Raw genomic sequence first — 15,038 nt, 5'->3', positions numbered from 1 at the left:
CGCCGCCCCCTTACATTTCAGGGGTGGACGATTCGATGCCGCCCCTTCGACTAGAAACTGCGCATTCCTCGTATTATGAAATAAAAGTATCGATTTGTTTTTAGGTAGATTATAATGACTGTCTAATATTAACTTTCGGTACGATGATCACCGTATCGAACAGAGACGACCGATTCGCGATACTTCGGTGATACGTATGGATAATTTCACGTGTATCATAGCGTGTTTACCCATTTCCATCCAGTTCACGGCATACTCGAATGAAAGCCTGTAAAATATCGGCTATAGTTATCACTTTATCATTGTGGATGATGCGAAATATTTTGTAAACAATTCCAAGAAACGCATCTCTGGTGTGTTGGTGGTTGTGGCTGGTTATCCCCTCCCTAAAGTGTTCAACCCAAAAAGTGGTTCCTGTTTCCATACTGCCGAAATTTACACCATATTATGGATGTGGCCCATGCTTACTGGGAAGATAACTCCAACATGCAACGGGTTAAATATGAAAGGTAAGGGACCCTATTGATCAAGACGCGATAAGGAATTAGTTGCGGTGACGTAAATGCGACGTCTATACGGATTACCTATCATTATGTTTAAAAATGATCGCCGGTTCTATTTTTAGCCGATCGAATATACACGACCAGAAAATTTGTTATTAAGATGGTTTTAATGCATGTACTGCGCTTTGAACAGCTGATACACAAATCATTTATATGCCAATACAATCAATTGAATACTAAAACAATACAAAAATATGGTAGAATTCCGCGATGGTTTGTGAAGTAGGCAACACTACATACAGCTGGAAATTCACTCACTCTAGTAAAATTGAAGAATGATTCTTAAACTGTAGTTTTAATAAAGTAATCACGAAATTCTGTGTGAATTTCTGAATCTTTTTATTTCTAATGTTTTACGATAGTTTAAAGGAGTTTTTGTAAATATTTTTGTAAACCCATCAGTTTTGACATTTGCCACTTTGTCAGTTGACATCATTGACAGTGACGAAACTTCATTAATTATGTTTACATTAGTTTTCACTTAAAATTCGAATAATTTAACCGTTTTGCGGGAAGATTTTAGTGCAAACCAGTTAATTACCAAACCGAACTAATTTTGTGATAGTAATACACGCTTGTAAGTAAAAGACCCAATAAAGAAAATAGTGCCAACGGTTAACACCACTTACAACCCGCATTTTCTCCCATGAATCCAGAAGCAATTCCAGAAGGAAAGTAACATAAAAGGTAAAACAGTAAACAAGTACAAATTAAAAATACCAAGCTTTCTGTAGTGTTGTAAATGTTAAATGTACCTATAGGAAAGCTTTTTTTTTGAATTCAGGCCTGTTAAAAAAAAAGAGAAAGGGCCCTAACCTAACCTAACCTACTACTTGATGTGTATTTTTGTGTTTGTGTTCATCAAAAAGCTTTAATTTATTGGTTATTATACCTTGGTTTTACTTATTTAAAATCGTACAGCCTGATTGAAATTCCAGGGCCTTGTATGATTTCAAGGACTCGATACGTTTTGCTTACCACGTGATCACTGTACACAAATGTCAGCCACTATCACGTGTCTAACTGTTGTGTGTGTGTGTGTGTACGCCCAGTGACTAAATTACTGCCACCTTGGATATAACACTCTTCACTTTGCAAATCCGACAAAAAATTGATTGCGTTCACAACGTTTGCACAACGAAAATAACAAGAAATATACGCAATTATAGTTCTTATCAACACAAATATCACTATTTGCTCGCGTGATTAGCTTATGGTCGTCATATTGACTGAGCGTTCGGGTGCATTACCTACAAAACCCTTTATCTAGGTAAAAATAATTTTTTCTTGGTCACACTGTATATAATCCAATTAAAACAATAATAAGTTGATGTGTCATCAAAATGGTGCAAGTTTTCGTTTTTATCATTGTTGCATCATATGCAATTAACAAAATTTATTAACGAAAATCCATCAAATTACGCGTTTATCGCCACGTCCTCGGGTGACTGTAACGTGTTTTACTTAAATCTCAGAAAGAGAAAGAGAGTGGACGTGATCATGCGTTCGGTCATGTGACGGTATACGTTTTACGAATAAACAATAAAAACTAATCCGAGCGTGTTTTATCTTAAAGTGGATCACGTGTTTTAGTGTGTATGTATAAGTTCAATAAAGACTGTCTAATTTCGTTTTTATCAGTTTTGGTTCGCCAACGTTTATATATAAAGCGATTGTTTGCGCGTTTTAAGCTTTTTTTTCAGTTCGCTTCGCAGCAAATCGGTCGAGCAGGACATAGTGCACTAGTGCAGTAAAACCGGATTATTTAGAACCGCGCGGACAAAGTTAAAAAAGTGGTTATACGCCCTTTTATCGTTAATGAACGCTCCCAATATGATTCTTGCTTATCCCGGATATCGGTGAGTGGCGATTTTTTTTAATTAACAATCTTATCAGTTGACACGTCACCTCGACGATAACCGGTTTTATGCCGGTTATATATAGGGTGGAAGATGATTTGACAGGAAATAACATTACATTTCTTTACACTCGTTTTGTTTTAATACTCTAGAAACATTAAGTGTTCTTTTGGTTCACCCTATATACATGTAATTGTCTTAAAGTGACGTAAAACTAGACAGGTGTCATTTATTTTCTGTCTACTTATTGTCATATAGGCGTATCTACTTTTTCATGCAACATGTTGACATACATTGATATGGTAATAAGCAGAGGACAATAATTTGTCAAATTGTTGATCACATAACTTGCTGTCAAATGACGTCATTACAAACTTTGACAAAAACTCTTTAACTTTCTTATATGTGTTTCAATTTTAGTAACATTTTGACTAATCTTAATCCTTTAGAAAGCCTTCAGCGAAAATACGTAACTTTGACAACATTGTATATGTTTAAAAATATAACGTAAATGTATAGCTAGTTTATCTGTTTCGTTATTGTTTAAATCAACAATAGGCGAGTTGTTTAAAAATAGAAAATGCAACTATGTGCTCACGTTGAAGATCTGTATACTAGTGATGGTGTCTCGCAGTGACTCGCTTCAAATAGTTTGTTTAACAAATTTTAGCATCATAAATGGATAAGGGAATAAGATAGCTAATATTTAATTTTATTATTATAATAAGCCACAAATTACGCCGGCAATCAGTTGTTTAAAGTTCGGTACTTTTCCGCATACCTGCCTATAAATCATGAGAGAGTGTCAAAACTGTATCATTTACAAACCGAAAAAATGACCTCCACCTCGGTACATAGAGAATATTTATCATTGAGGCAATTATTGCGTCATAATAATTATTGTAGTATCAGCCAGAATCAAAAGCCATGATAATTTGCAATGAATAAAAAAAATATAGCAGGAAGGAGCAATAGCAAACAAAGGGGGTGACAGAAACAAGGGGGAGAGGGGGAGTAATATGGCGGCCGTCAACTTTCGGTTGGCACTATAAAACACTATTATTAGTGTCCACTGTACAACTTAATTTAAATTTGCAAAACTCAACTGTTAAAGAACCACAAACAAACAAAACAAATTAACATTAAATACAAACAACAAATTTTTGCGGGTTTGAAACTCCAAACTGACAATGACTTTGCGTCAATTCAACTGCGCAGTAGGCGAATGCGCAATCAACTTCCGTCCCCCTCGCTTAATGCACAAACGGGTTATAATTTGTATTATTGTTACCTCCTGATACTTGTTCTTTTTCCTCATTGATAATTTGTTTCGAAACTCAACAACAATTTCAATTCGGTATTTCCCTTTCAACTAACTCGATTTTACTGTTATCACGTGACTGCATTTATTACGTCAGTTGACCTACCACAAATAGTTTTAGGGTTATGTTAGTGGCCCGTCTATAATTTTATAAGGAAGAATTAGGTTAGGCTGGTTGACAGGTGAGTTGACAGATTAAAATGTCCGTACCTGTGAACGCCCCTTGATCAACTTTTGAATTATTTACTGAAAAAAAACATTTTTTTCCAGTTGCATCGGTAACGAGGAACCTGTCAGAATGAAAGAGGACCGCACCGTGTACCCTTACTGCGATTCGTAAGTATCGAACCCGTCACTATACCGCACGCTTTGATTTTTTTTGCTTCCTAATTTCCGCAGGCGTTTAGAAAAAATTTTCGCATTTTTTTAGAACAAAAAGGGCTTATTCCGCAGCTGCGTTAGCAACCCATTTACGGTAATAAGCAGACCGATATGTGTTTGTGCCATCAGTTTGAATGGTAATAATAGACACATTTCTTCCTCCCCATTCCCACCCTCAACCTTCTATTTCTCTTACACACCTTTTCTTGAACAATTAAATAGATTAGGATCTATTCGATTGTTCATTTGGGCGGCCCGAAACTATTATGTCAGAACTGTCATGGTGACGTTTGTTTAAATTGGTCAATGAACTGATATGTCATGTTGTTGGAGTGGTATTAACTATGCAGTAATAGTAGTGGGCCCCTATTTATAGTTGCTGAGCCAACTTTTTTATTGTATTTTAACAATTTTTGTTATCGAGACATTATTTGTGTGTCTCCTTAACAAAATATGTTTTAAAATTTAAGTACATTTAGAACACAAAAGGTTATTGGGGACAGCTTTATAACCCCTCACAACATGCAGTTATTCTAGGTTTTTATAAAACTGTCCCTAAAAGTATCTTGTTTACTATATAAATATTATTATCTCTTGTTTATAGCATACGTTTTTGTCTAGAAAAATGTACTCATTAATTCTTTTCTTTTATCAGAAATTTAAACTTTTCCACTGCAACTTGCAGTGAAGATGATTGTGAATACGGCCCGTACAAGAAAAGTAGTAAAGTGACCCGGGTAAGTATCACGCAACATCCTGAACGGATGTATTTTAGGATGTATAGGAAAAAAGATTCGAAAAACATTGCCTGTATTCCTAGCTAAATAAAAAGAAAAAAACAATTAATTAAAATGTAATACACACACACTGTAAGTAAATTACCAATTTTATACCCTCCCCCCCCCCTCTAACAGCTGCTCAAAGTTCAGGGGTGCGATGAAGCTATTTAAGCCCCCCAAAATGAGGAGAAAACGGACCTGTACACGGTGTTTGTGTTCTGTGATCAGTCCATATGTGGTCACAAATTGGCACCCTGACTGTACCGAGCATAAGTTATGTTTAGCTGATTTTGTATCCGTACTACCTTAAGTGCTTATATAAAATAACATAATATCCGAAATACACCATATTCAAGACATTTCTTACTGGGTTGTTTTGATACCAATTTGTGTGATCGTTTATATGTTGATGCTTCAATAAGTCTTTTAATTTATACAGAATGTCCCAATTTAGTAGTCCTTTCGGTAAGTATTTTTCTCCAAATTAAGCGTTCTTTAGTAGAAAAAAACTCATTCCAAAAACTTTGTACTCTTTGACTGATTTGGGACATACTGTATAGGATTATCGTGCCAGAGTTTCGTAAAGTTTCCGCCCTAAAAAGCAGAAACTTTTTGGTACACTCTGTATATAAACCAATCGGCCTTCGAAGTTACAGGCAATATTTTATTACAATACACAAGGCGCAGCCCCAATAACTCGTTATAAAAAATTCCGAGAGGTAAGGGAAGGCTTTAGAAGAGTTATAGGGGCCGTTAAATTGTTACTATAATTATTAATATATAAATTAATTTATACAGGGTGTCACACGAAAATATGTTACAGGAAATTGATTGTAGTCATGTGATCAATTTTGTTGGTTTCAGTACTTGTATTAGTAATCTTCGTGGGACACCCTCTATATCTATATATTGTGGTAAACAGGTTTAGGACCACTGTAATTCATATTAGATTTATCAATAATACATGACCTTATAGTTTTGGATAAAGCAGAGGTCCTCAAACTGTTACAACATTATATTCTAGGATTAAGTTAGTTTAAAAACATTTTCCATTTTCTACAAAAACCAAAAGTGGGTTGCGCAGCTAGGAAAACACCTTATCATCAAGTCACCAGTGGTGGCTCATGTACATTCTAAACTTTCATCAATTTTGGATTAATCAATAATTCCTCAAAATACTGCCAACCATATCAGTTTCGTCGTTTTATCCCCATACTGAGCTGGGCACAATACGAAACTCATCGTTTGTCGTAGTTTTTCAAAATCGTCACACTATGCTATATACAGGGTGATTCAGTTTAGTATTGCACTTCAAACAGCCTTGTATACAGGTGTGGTAAATACAAAAGCCACCATAGGAAAACCGTGTAACGGACAGAGAAACGTAGGTAATTGCATGCGCGGGAGAAGGACAGAAAACGAAAAAAATATCAAGTAGGCCATATTTTTAGCGCGCTATTGCCAAACGCCGTAAGTATTCAATACCCTCGACAAACTTACTTACGGTGTTTGGCAACAGCGCGCTAAAAATATGGCCTACTTGATATTTTTTTCGTTTTCTGTCTTTCTCCCACGCATGCAATTACCTACGTTTCTCTGTCCGTTACACGGTTTCAAAATCGTTTTTTTTTTGTCAAATCTGTTATAGTTGCCAGATTTCTTAAAAATGTCAATAGATGACTCATCTTTGTAGTTCAAATACCGTTTTCAGTCAAAAATTTCTTCCCTTCAAATCATTTATTAAATTAGATTATTCTAGTGTGTTTAATTCTATGTTCATACCTACTTAATAATAATTGTGATTAACTGAAGTAGAAGCTATAGCAAATTTGTTTTTCCATTATAGCAGGACCCCATGTCGCATCGAATAATCGAGAAGAGACGACGAGATAGAATGAACAACTGTCTGGCCGATTTATCCCGTTTAATTCCCACTGAATATTTGAAAAAAGGACGCGGTCGCATTGAAAAAACTGAAATCATCGAAATGGCTATCAAACACATGAAACACCTACAATCGCAAGACAGGGGCAGTCCACTTGAACACTATCGGTGAGACTGTTGCAGTACTGAACAATTTTGTTAATATATTTTATAATGTTTTGTTAATAAACAGATTGGGTTTCCAAGAGTGCATGTCAGAAGTGATGCGTTTTATGGTGGAAGTGGAGGGGCATTTTCCCAGAGATCCGTTGTGCGTGCGCTTAGTGAATCATCTCCAGAAACATTGCGAGCAAATTTCCAAAGGTCCCGCCTCCCCCATAGCACTGGATCAAGTCAACGCGTTTCCAGTCCAGGTGGTCCAATCGAGAAATCCAGGAAAAACTGCAGATTTCTCCATCCCGAAACCGGAACCGGAGAATAGCAACAGCAACGACGCTCATCCGGGGGTTTTCAGCGCCACCACGACGCCCCGATCGGACGATTTTGAAAAGGAAACGAACGCCACCGGTATGTCGTACAAATACAAGACGAACATCAAGTTGAGGTTTACGCAAGACTTGAGCGCGCACGAAGTGCCAAAAAGACAGAAACTGGACGATGAAAGGAGGAATTCTTGCACTATTTACGAAAATCAGAGGTGAGGACATTTTTGAATAAAACATGTTTGTAGTTTGTGATTGGTTAAAAAATATTTGAATTTCAGTTCCAATCAAAGTTCGCCGCCAAGCAGCGAACCGTGCAGAAGAATATCAGAAAACGAAGAGCACAGCCATCAAGGTCCGTCAACTCCAGATGTGACGTTGCAAAAAGAAACGCCACCTCGCGGTGATGCACTTCAAGTGGTGGCGTCCAATGCGTCGGACGTTAATTTCAACGTACCAATTTTCGTTTTGCACACCAAAGGCTCCTACTACGTGCCCTTGTCGATCGACTACAAAACGTTGTTGCCCTATCTGCACAACTACAATATTATGGAGGCTGCGCCCTCTAGTCAAAATATCGTTTTGCATCCGGTGACGATTAACGTCAACTTTCAACCCAGTTTTAGTAGCGGCGACCTGAGAAATAGTAATAACAATATTAATATTAGCGGTTCTAAGTACAAGTACGAATTTAATAATAATTGGAATTAAATGAAAGAAGTCCGGGGTGTGTTGACACACTAATTTTGGATTATTTGAAACAAAAATTGCTTAAAGGCTGTGATGGTCAGGGGAATTCTACAAGACTGACGTTTCTATGTTCACACACAAGAAAAACCTTTTAAAATAACGGTAGAAAGGCATATAGGTATATTTTCCAAATAAGCCCAGAGAATAGAGTTCGGTAGATCAGTTTTTGTAATATATCATATAACATTTTTGATGCTCAAACAGGTTGGGCGCGATTGGGAAACACACGACTCTGACCTAAAGAGAGATCCATTTATTTTTTTTTGAGTCTGTATATTCAACTTGGGCTGTGAGCAGTGACGGTATGGTGATTTTTTCTATTAAAGAATTTTTTTAGTAGGTATACTTTTAGGGTGTGTTTCACGTATCTGAAATATGCGAATAACCCTTTAAAAACGGTATAAATGGACCTTGGGTAAGAGTTAACTATATACTGTAAAGCCCTAAAATTCGGTCTTAAAAATGTGAATCTTTTATTAAAGCTTCTCTAAAAACCGGTTAAGTGATAGTATTTTTATAACTCCTAACAAAAGTATGTTTACTAAATTTCGTATTTTTTTATCCTAAAACTTCAGTATCAGCGCTGCTTGTCCTGCAAGTCTTCTTCGTTATACTGAATCCTCCTGAAATATTATTCATATCTCGTTTTCAAGATTTCTTTTTAAGTCGTTTAATTAATAATAGTTTTTAATGTAAAATAAAATGGCCGATATGTTTTTATTGATGTTAAATGTTTATCACATATTGATGTTATATTAAATGTTGATTACAAAAAATTGGACAGTTGCTACTTCAATAATCCTTTAATTTTTTGGAAATTGTGAGGTGCACGGAAATGTGTCACGTGACTTGCCGCGTTATACAACCAGTACAGTCATGTGTGATGACAATTTTTTTCGTTTTTAGTGAAGGAGTCTCGGAAACTCGTCGATTAAATGGGGAATGAATTGCAATTTTACGGGACCAATTTAAAACCATTTTTGTTTTATACAAAAAGGTTATAGCTTTTACTAGATATTTAGCAAAAAACAAATTTTGACGATTTTTTTTAATTGATCTGGGCGAGTTATTATTTGTTGTAGAAAAATTAAGTAAATACAAAAGTTGTAGAAAATTTTACTAAATTTTGTCAGCTGTCATTTTTGAGTTACGAGAACCTTACTTTTTTTTAAATGGGTAGCATAGAAGCATAGACAAACGGTACCAATCAGTAGATTATTATCTCTCAAAATGGCGGACTTACAGCTTTTTTCGTTTTGAATTTACAATTTTAACATAGTTTGCCATGAAAACGTTCATACTGATTTATTATTTGTTTGACATTGACAGCTGTCATAACATATGTCACTTCAAGGCCAATAGCAGAGACTTTATTTGAACTTACAATCTACCCAATACATCATTTATATATTATTAGTAAAGATAATCAAATTACACACAACTCAACGCCTCTGTCTTTTAGAATGATCCCTCTCGCCGCTGTCTGATCGTCTTTTTCTGTCTTTTCTATCGCTTATTTGTCGCGCCTCTCTTTCCTTCTTCCTTTGCTCATAACTTTGTCTTTCTCTATAGCTTTGCGGTTTGTCCTCATCACTGTCATTTTCAATCTTGACATTTTCGCGTTTCACATGTTTCTTTGGTTTGTAGGGTTTGCGTTTTTCCCCGTCACTGTCCTCATCACTGCTGTTTCTGTTCCGTTCGTTTACTTTTTGTTTTTCGGCGCGACGTTCCATTTTTTCAATTTTCTCCAGTTTCCTAAATAATAATTATTAGTTTTCCTCATAGTTTCAAGGGTAATTATAATTACTTTAACAAGGCTTTTTTTTGTTTTTTAGTCAAAGACTTTAAAAACCTGGTTTCATCATTCTCATCTTCATCCTCACTGACCAGTAAATGTTTGTTGGCTTCCACTGTATTAATGTGTTGTTTCTTTAATGCCAATCCATCTTCCAGCATTTGAGCCACCAAAGACTTTTCATCCAGAATAGAGGTACTTTCTAGGGACCTAAATAAAGAGTTTCAACAAAACTGAAACTGAAAATGGTTGCTACACTCACCTGGCGGCACTCATCGATAAACTATACATGGGGCATTCTTTGTCAGTGTTTATGTGGCCCCATTTGTGACACTTTATACATCTGACATTCCTCACTTGTATACCAAAAGGTTGGTCGCGGATTTCCTGGTCACCTTTACAATAACTCTCTCTGGGGGCATTATATTTCCTTTGCCACTCAAACTTGTACTCAGGCTCATCATCTTCTTTTTCTCTTTCCTTGCGGGCACCTAATTTTGACAAAATTGGAACTTGTAACAGTTCAACACAAGAAAATTTACTCACCTGGAGGAGGTTCATACATAAAACTGACTGCCAGTTTGTCTTTGCTTTCTTTGCTCAGCATGGCCTTGTTATCATGCAAGTCTTGCTCTTTTTCATACTGTTGTCTTAGCTCTTCTTGACGTTTTTTGTATGCTTCAGCTTTCTGCTCTGCCATCCATACCTGTGTACAAACAATAGATTAGAGAAAGTGTGAAAATTTGGGGCTAATTTACAAAGGTGCACTATGATGTTGATGTGTAAAAACCTACCCTTTTTAAGTTGTCTCTGGACGCTGGATGGAAGAACTTTTTGCACATGTAATTATTGAATCCTTTACCCATCTTGCTGGATTAGTAGAAACAATTCAATCAAAAGAAAATTAATGATACAGGAACTACAAAACAAGGGTTTTTTTTGTTTTTCTATGTCTTCTACTCCGTCGTCGACGTCAAATAATTGTTGTCAAATGTCAAATATGACGTTTGCACTTTTAATAAAAAAAAAGAAGAGTAGGTTAGTAGAAACTTGAAACTAACCTCAACAAATTCAATTTAAACGTTTTACATTGTTTTGTTATGATTACCAAAAAGTTTTAACTGTTTTAAGTTTACTCTTTTTCACTACATATTGAAATCAAATGTTGCTCCTGAAACGTATTTCCGTTTCGTCATTGAGACGAACTCGTTGCCAAATATGCCAAAGGTCTCTAACTGGCAAACCATCAAATTCGGAATTGGAAACCACACAGGAACCTCAAGAAAATGATAAATTAGCGAAATACGCCGAAACGCTCCTTTACAACAGCGTGATTGAGTCAAAAGTAGTGAAACCAGGGTTTGTAGCAAGTAAAGTTATTTCATCCAAGCAACAAAAATTGAGATTGGCTTTGCAAACTGTGCAACCCTTGCCGCTCACTTTAAAGTATTACAGCGATGACCTGGAGAAGAGTTTTAACAGTGAGCCTGATGACCATGAAGGTTGCAGTAATGTAAGCCCATTAGAATCAAATGCTCCTGCTATTTTTCCCTACACAAATGTTAATTCCAAAGTAGATGATGTTAGTTACAAAAAGGCTAAAAATGAGTCAATAAAAAATGAAATAATTGCTAAAAAAGGGTATCTGGATAGGGATAATCAAAAGAATTGGATGAGTTATTATGAAAATTTTATTGAAGAGGTAAATGAAGATGAAACAGACATTACTGATGTTGAGCCTTCAAAAGATGATATTAATTACGGCACTCCTGACAGACAGTATCCTGTGAGTGATACACCTTGTGGTGGATGTGGGGCATATCTTCATTGTCAGGTAAGTGTTACTTCTGTTCTGTACAATTTAGTGACTGAAATTTGTAGGACACCTCAATACCAGGTTATCTGCCATCAGAGATATTCAAAAATTGTTTTACCCCAATAGGAGCCAATCTACAAGCAGTCTTGTGTCAAAGGTGTCATTTTCTAAAAGAATACAACATAGCTCTACAAGTGAGAGTGTCTCCTGATGATTATCCTAAAGTACTCAAAACAATTTCATTCAGTTCTGGCACTGTATTGCTACTGGTAGATTTAACAGATTTTCCTTGTTCTATTTGGCCCGGCTTGGCCGATATAATAGGCCCCAAAACGCCAATTGTAGTAGTTGGAAATAAAGTGGATTTACTGCCTAAAGATCAACCTAAATTCATGGAAAACATCAAAAAAATTTTGGTGGACAATTTGAAATGTTGCGGTTTTGGTTTTGCACGAATCAAACACGTTGAGCTGATTTCTGCCAAAACCGGTTATGGGGTGGAGAGTTTGATTAATTCTTTGCATAGAATAAAAAGAAAAGGTGGGGGGTGTTCTTTTAATTGGTTAAATATGTTGATGTATCCTAGTTTGTGATTGGTCAAAAAATCTTTCAGCTTGCTGCTTTTTTTGACCAATCACCAACTGCAATTTAGGCAAAATACCCAATACCATAAAAAAATTTTTCTTCCAGGGGATGTGTATTTAATAGGGTGTACCAATGTGGGTAAATCCACGCTATTCAATTCATTACTAAAATCTGACTTTTGCAAAGTGCAAGCCGCTGAGCTGATACAATGTGCCACAACCAGCGTTTGGCCGGGCACCACTTTGAGTCTGTTAAAATTTCCTATTACCAAATTTACCGCTACTCGTATGGAGGAGCGTCAGAAACGTTTGATTGAACTGAAAAAACTTGAAGACAGAGAGCAGGAGATTAGAAAAGAAGCCCTAATCGAATCTCGTTACAAGGCGCAGGAATACGCCACTTTGTCCGGACGGGTCGAACGAACTTATCGACCTAAAGAGCCTGAACGTTTAGTTTTGGACAGTTTTACTTCTCAGGGTATTCTAAATTTCCCAAATGGTAGGAGATATCCAAGAACAGTGGTATTTTGTTGAAGGTAAAGAAACGATGCGGGGCCAAACAGTAATGGGCATAGACGAGAATCTACCCGAATTTGCTTTTGGAAAGTGGTGTTATGACACACCTGGAGTAGTACACCCTGATCAAATCCTACACCTATTAACCACCCAAGAATTGCTGAAAACCCTGCCCAAACAATTGATTAGACCAAAGAGTTTCTGCTTTAAACCTGGCACAACTTTATTTATTGCTGGATTGGCTCGATTGGACTTTGTCGACGGACCCAGACCTATCAGGTAGTCATAATCCTAGACTAACTGTACTTGACAACATACATATTTAGGTTGACCGTTTTTCGAGCGCCATCTTTACCACTCACAGTATGTGAAACTAAGAATGTAGACTCAGTTTATGAACAACTGATAGGAAGTGAATTTTTCGGCGTGCCAATCTTTCAAGGCGATAGGGCTGCTAGTTGGCCTGGACTGGAATTAGCAAAAACGTTCAAGATTTTCGGAAAATCGGCAAAGGAATCCAGTTATGATGTGGTGTTATCTAGTGCCGGTAAGAAAACCATAAAAAAAGGAGATTTACACATTATTTTATATTTTGATTTACGAGTCTAGGATGGGTTTCGATTAATTGCGGTTTAGCCGATTACCATTTTCAAGCCTGGACCCCAGAAAAACGAGGAGTGCATATTAGAGACTGTTTACTACCTAAAGCAGTGCAGTTACGGGGCGGTAGAGTGAGATACAGTGTAGCTTATCGGAAACACAAGCTAATTATTTGAATTTTAGTTTATTAAAGTTTTTGTCTTTTATTACTGCATTTTACCTTTAGCTTACTCTAGGCTGAAACCTTTATGGAGCCAAACGTAGTTTGACAGATCTGATCAACTGTCAGATTATCAACTTTTTTCGCATTAGAAAAAGAAAGTGTTTGTCAAATTTTTCAATATGGCGGAAATAGTGGTGACCTTTAACAGCTGTCATATAATAATTGTTTGCAATGTTATCTAAGACATATGCTTTTTGTGACAATTGCCGACCTGACCATAACAATTATTGAACACCCCTTATCTTTCATTGAGCCTGAATGAGAGTTTCCAATATTGCCAATAATAAAACAAACTAAAAGCCATCATATTGAATTTATTGATTATATATAAAGTAAAATGATTAAAAACCAAATTCCACTACTGATTATTTGCAGGCTTTGACCAGTCCACACTCAAAATAAGATGGTCATAACCATGCCCGTGCAGCCTAAGAATGGCTTTAGCCGCGTCCGTTTTAAACTTGAAATGAATGTAGGCGAATCCTTTACATATACCCGTTTGTTTGTCCTTGGCCAAATACAATTTGTGAATGGGCCCAAACGGTTTCACCAATTCTTCCAAATCCATTTCTGTGGTGGATTCGCTGAGATTGCCAATACGGATCGCGCAGTAGTTATCATCGCGACGCGCCATATTCGGCCCGTCTGCCCTTTTTGCTCCACCATCTCTCAAACTGGGTGGTACATACTTGGAACCACCTGGTTTGCTAGAGTCAGCACCACCAGGTCCTGAAAAGTCATAAGTCTCATTGACTTTGTTGACTGCATAGATAAACTCACCTGTTGGTCCTCCAGTTGCAGCTGGTTTCTTATCATCAGGCACCTTTCCACCAGCCAAGATTGTGTCCTTCCATGGACACTTGGAAGTCCAATGGTCACCTCCACAAGTACGACACTTGACAACATTTTTGTCTCCCAGGGCTTTCAGTTTATCAATTCCCTCGTCCTCTTGCTTGTTGTCTTCCTCTTTACTAGAGATAAACTGCATGTAGACATCTTCACCGACAATGGTTGTAGCTGGATTGGGGCCGGGCTTATCACCGGAAGACTCTCCAAACTTTTTCCAGGTCTTTCTCAGCGCGATTGTCTTGGATACGATGCGTTTTTCAATCTTGTACGTTCGTACAATTTTCACCTAAAGTAGTCACAATGTAAAAGTAATAGTTAAAATGAAAAGTTAAGAACTATTCACCTTCTTGTTATCCTCATTGTATTTGTATTCAGTGACAATTTTCTGGCCGTTCTCCACCACCTCTGTTGACGGTGGTAAAGCGCCACCCTCTAACTCGACCTCGTCAGCCCAGCTGGACTTTACCTCTTCAGCAGCCGGCATTTTCTATTTTAATCAGTTTTTTACCAAAAATTACTGCACTAGGTAGTAAAAATTAGGGAAAAATTTGTAGAAAATCAAGAAACACGTTCGAAGAACAAAGTGACATTTGACACTGACAAAACTATAAGAGAAGAAGAAAAGTAGTTTGACAT

The 15,038-nt window shown here is 36.8% G+C and overlaps 4 protein-coding genes across 10 annotated transcripts; 2 read left to right on the top strand and 2 right to left on the bottom strand.

Annotated features, from left to right (window-relative positions):
- The first annotated feature begins 124 nt into the window (after positions 1 to 124).
- On the top strand, positions 125 to 8,565 carry LOC145728276 (uncharacterized). Of its 7 annotated transcripts, none has more exons than XM_081978372.1 (6): positions 125 to 509; positions 4,014 to 4,079; positions 4,780 to 4,861; positions 6,753 to 6,955; positions 7,020 to 7,484; positions 7,551 to 8,565. In XM_081978372.1, the coding sequence occupies exons 1-6, from the start codon at positions 448 to 450 to the stop codon at positions 7,978 to 7,980; spliced, it is 1,308 nt and encodes a 435-aa protein (XP_081834498.1). In that variant the 5' UTR covers positions 125 to 447; the 3' UTR covers positions 7,981 to 8,565. The 7 variants fall into 7 exon arrangements, with proteins under 7 accessions (XP_081834498.1, XP_081834497.1, XP_081834504.1 ...); XM_081978371.1 differs by having other exon boundaries at positions 127 to 509; positions 6,750 to 6,955; XM_081978375.1 differs by lacking the exon at positions 125 to 509 and adding an exon at positions 1,042 to 1,250 and having other exon boundaries at positions 6,750 to 6,955.
- Positions 8,566 to 9,367: 802 nt separating this feature from the next.
- On the bottom strand, positions 9,368 to 10,788 carry LOC145728278 (corepressor of RBPJ and splicing regulator-like). Its single transcript, XM_081978382.1, has 5 exons — positions 10,609 to 10,788; positions 10,361 to 10,520; positions 10,077 to 10,305; positions 9,827 to 10,024; positions 9,368 to 9,774 (listed from the first exon to the last, which is right to left on the bottom strand). Exons 1-5 carry the CDS (start codon positions 10,678 to 10,680, stop codon positions 9,462 to 9,464), a joined length of 972 nt encoding a protein of 323 aa, XP_081834508.1. The 5' UTR covers positions 10,681 to 10,788; the 3' UTR covers positions 9,368 to 9,461.
- Positions 10,789 to 10,862: 74 nt separating this feature from the next.
- LOC145728273 (nitric oxide-associated protein 1-like) lies at positions 10,863 to 13,536 on the top strand. The gene is made up of 6 exons (XM_081978368.1): positions 10,863 to 11,648; positions 11,696 to 12,170; positions 12,321 to 12,692; positions 12,751 to 13,009; positions 13,057 to 13,277; positions 13,340 to 13,536. Exons 1-6 carry the CDS (start codon positions 10,977 to 10,979, stop codon positions 13,504 to 13,506), a joined length of 2,166 nt encoding a protein of 721 aa, XP_081834494.1. The 5' UTR covers positions 10,863 to 10,976; the 3' UTR covers positions 13,507 to 13,536.
- A 316-nt stretch (positions 13,537 to 13,852) lies between these two features.
- LOC145728269 (eukaryotic translation initiation factor 3 subunit G-like) lies at positions 13,853 to 15,002 on the bottom strand. Its single transcript, XM_081978360.1, has 3 exons — positions 14,746 to 15,002; positions 14,334 to 14,688; positions 13,853 to 14,282 (listed from the first exon to the last, which is right to left on the bottom strand). Exons 1-3 carry the CDS (start codon positions 14,884 to 14,886, stop codon positions 13,912 to 13,914), a joined length of 867 nt encoding a protein of 288 aa, XP_081834486.1. The 5' UTR covers positions 14,887 to 15,002; the 3' UTR covers positions 13,853 to 13,911.
- Positions 15,003 to 15,038: the final 36 nt, after the last annotated feature.

Source organism: Ips typographus, linkage group LG4 (genome assembly GCF_016097725.1).
Source record: "Ips typographus isolate SLU linkage group LG4, UJ_Ityp_2.0, whole genome shotgun sequence".
Taxonomy (NCBI): domain Eukaryota; kingdom Metazoa; phylum Arthropoda; class Insecta; order Coleoptera; family Curculionidae; genus Ips; species Ips typographus.
This window is presented reverse-complemented; position numbering and strand designations above follow the sequence as displayed.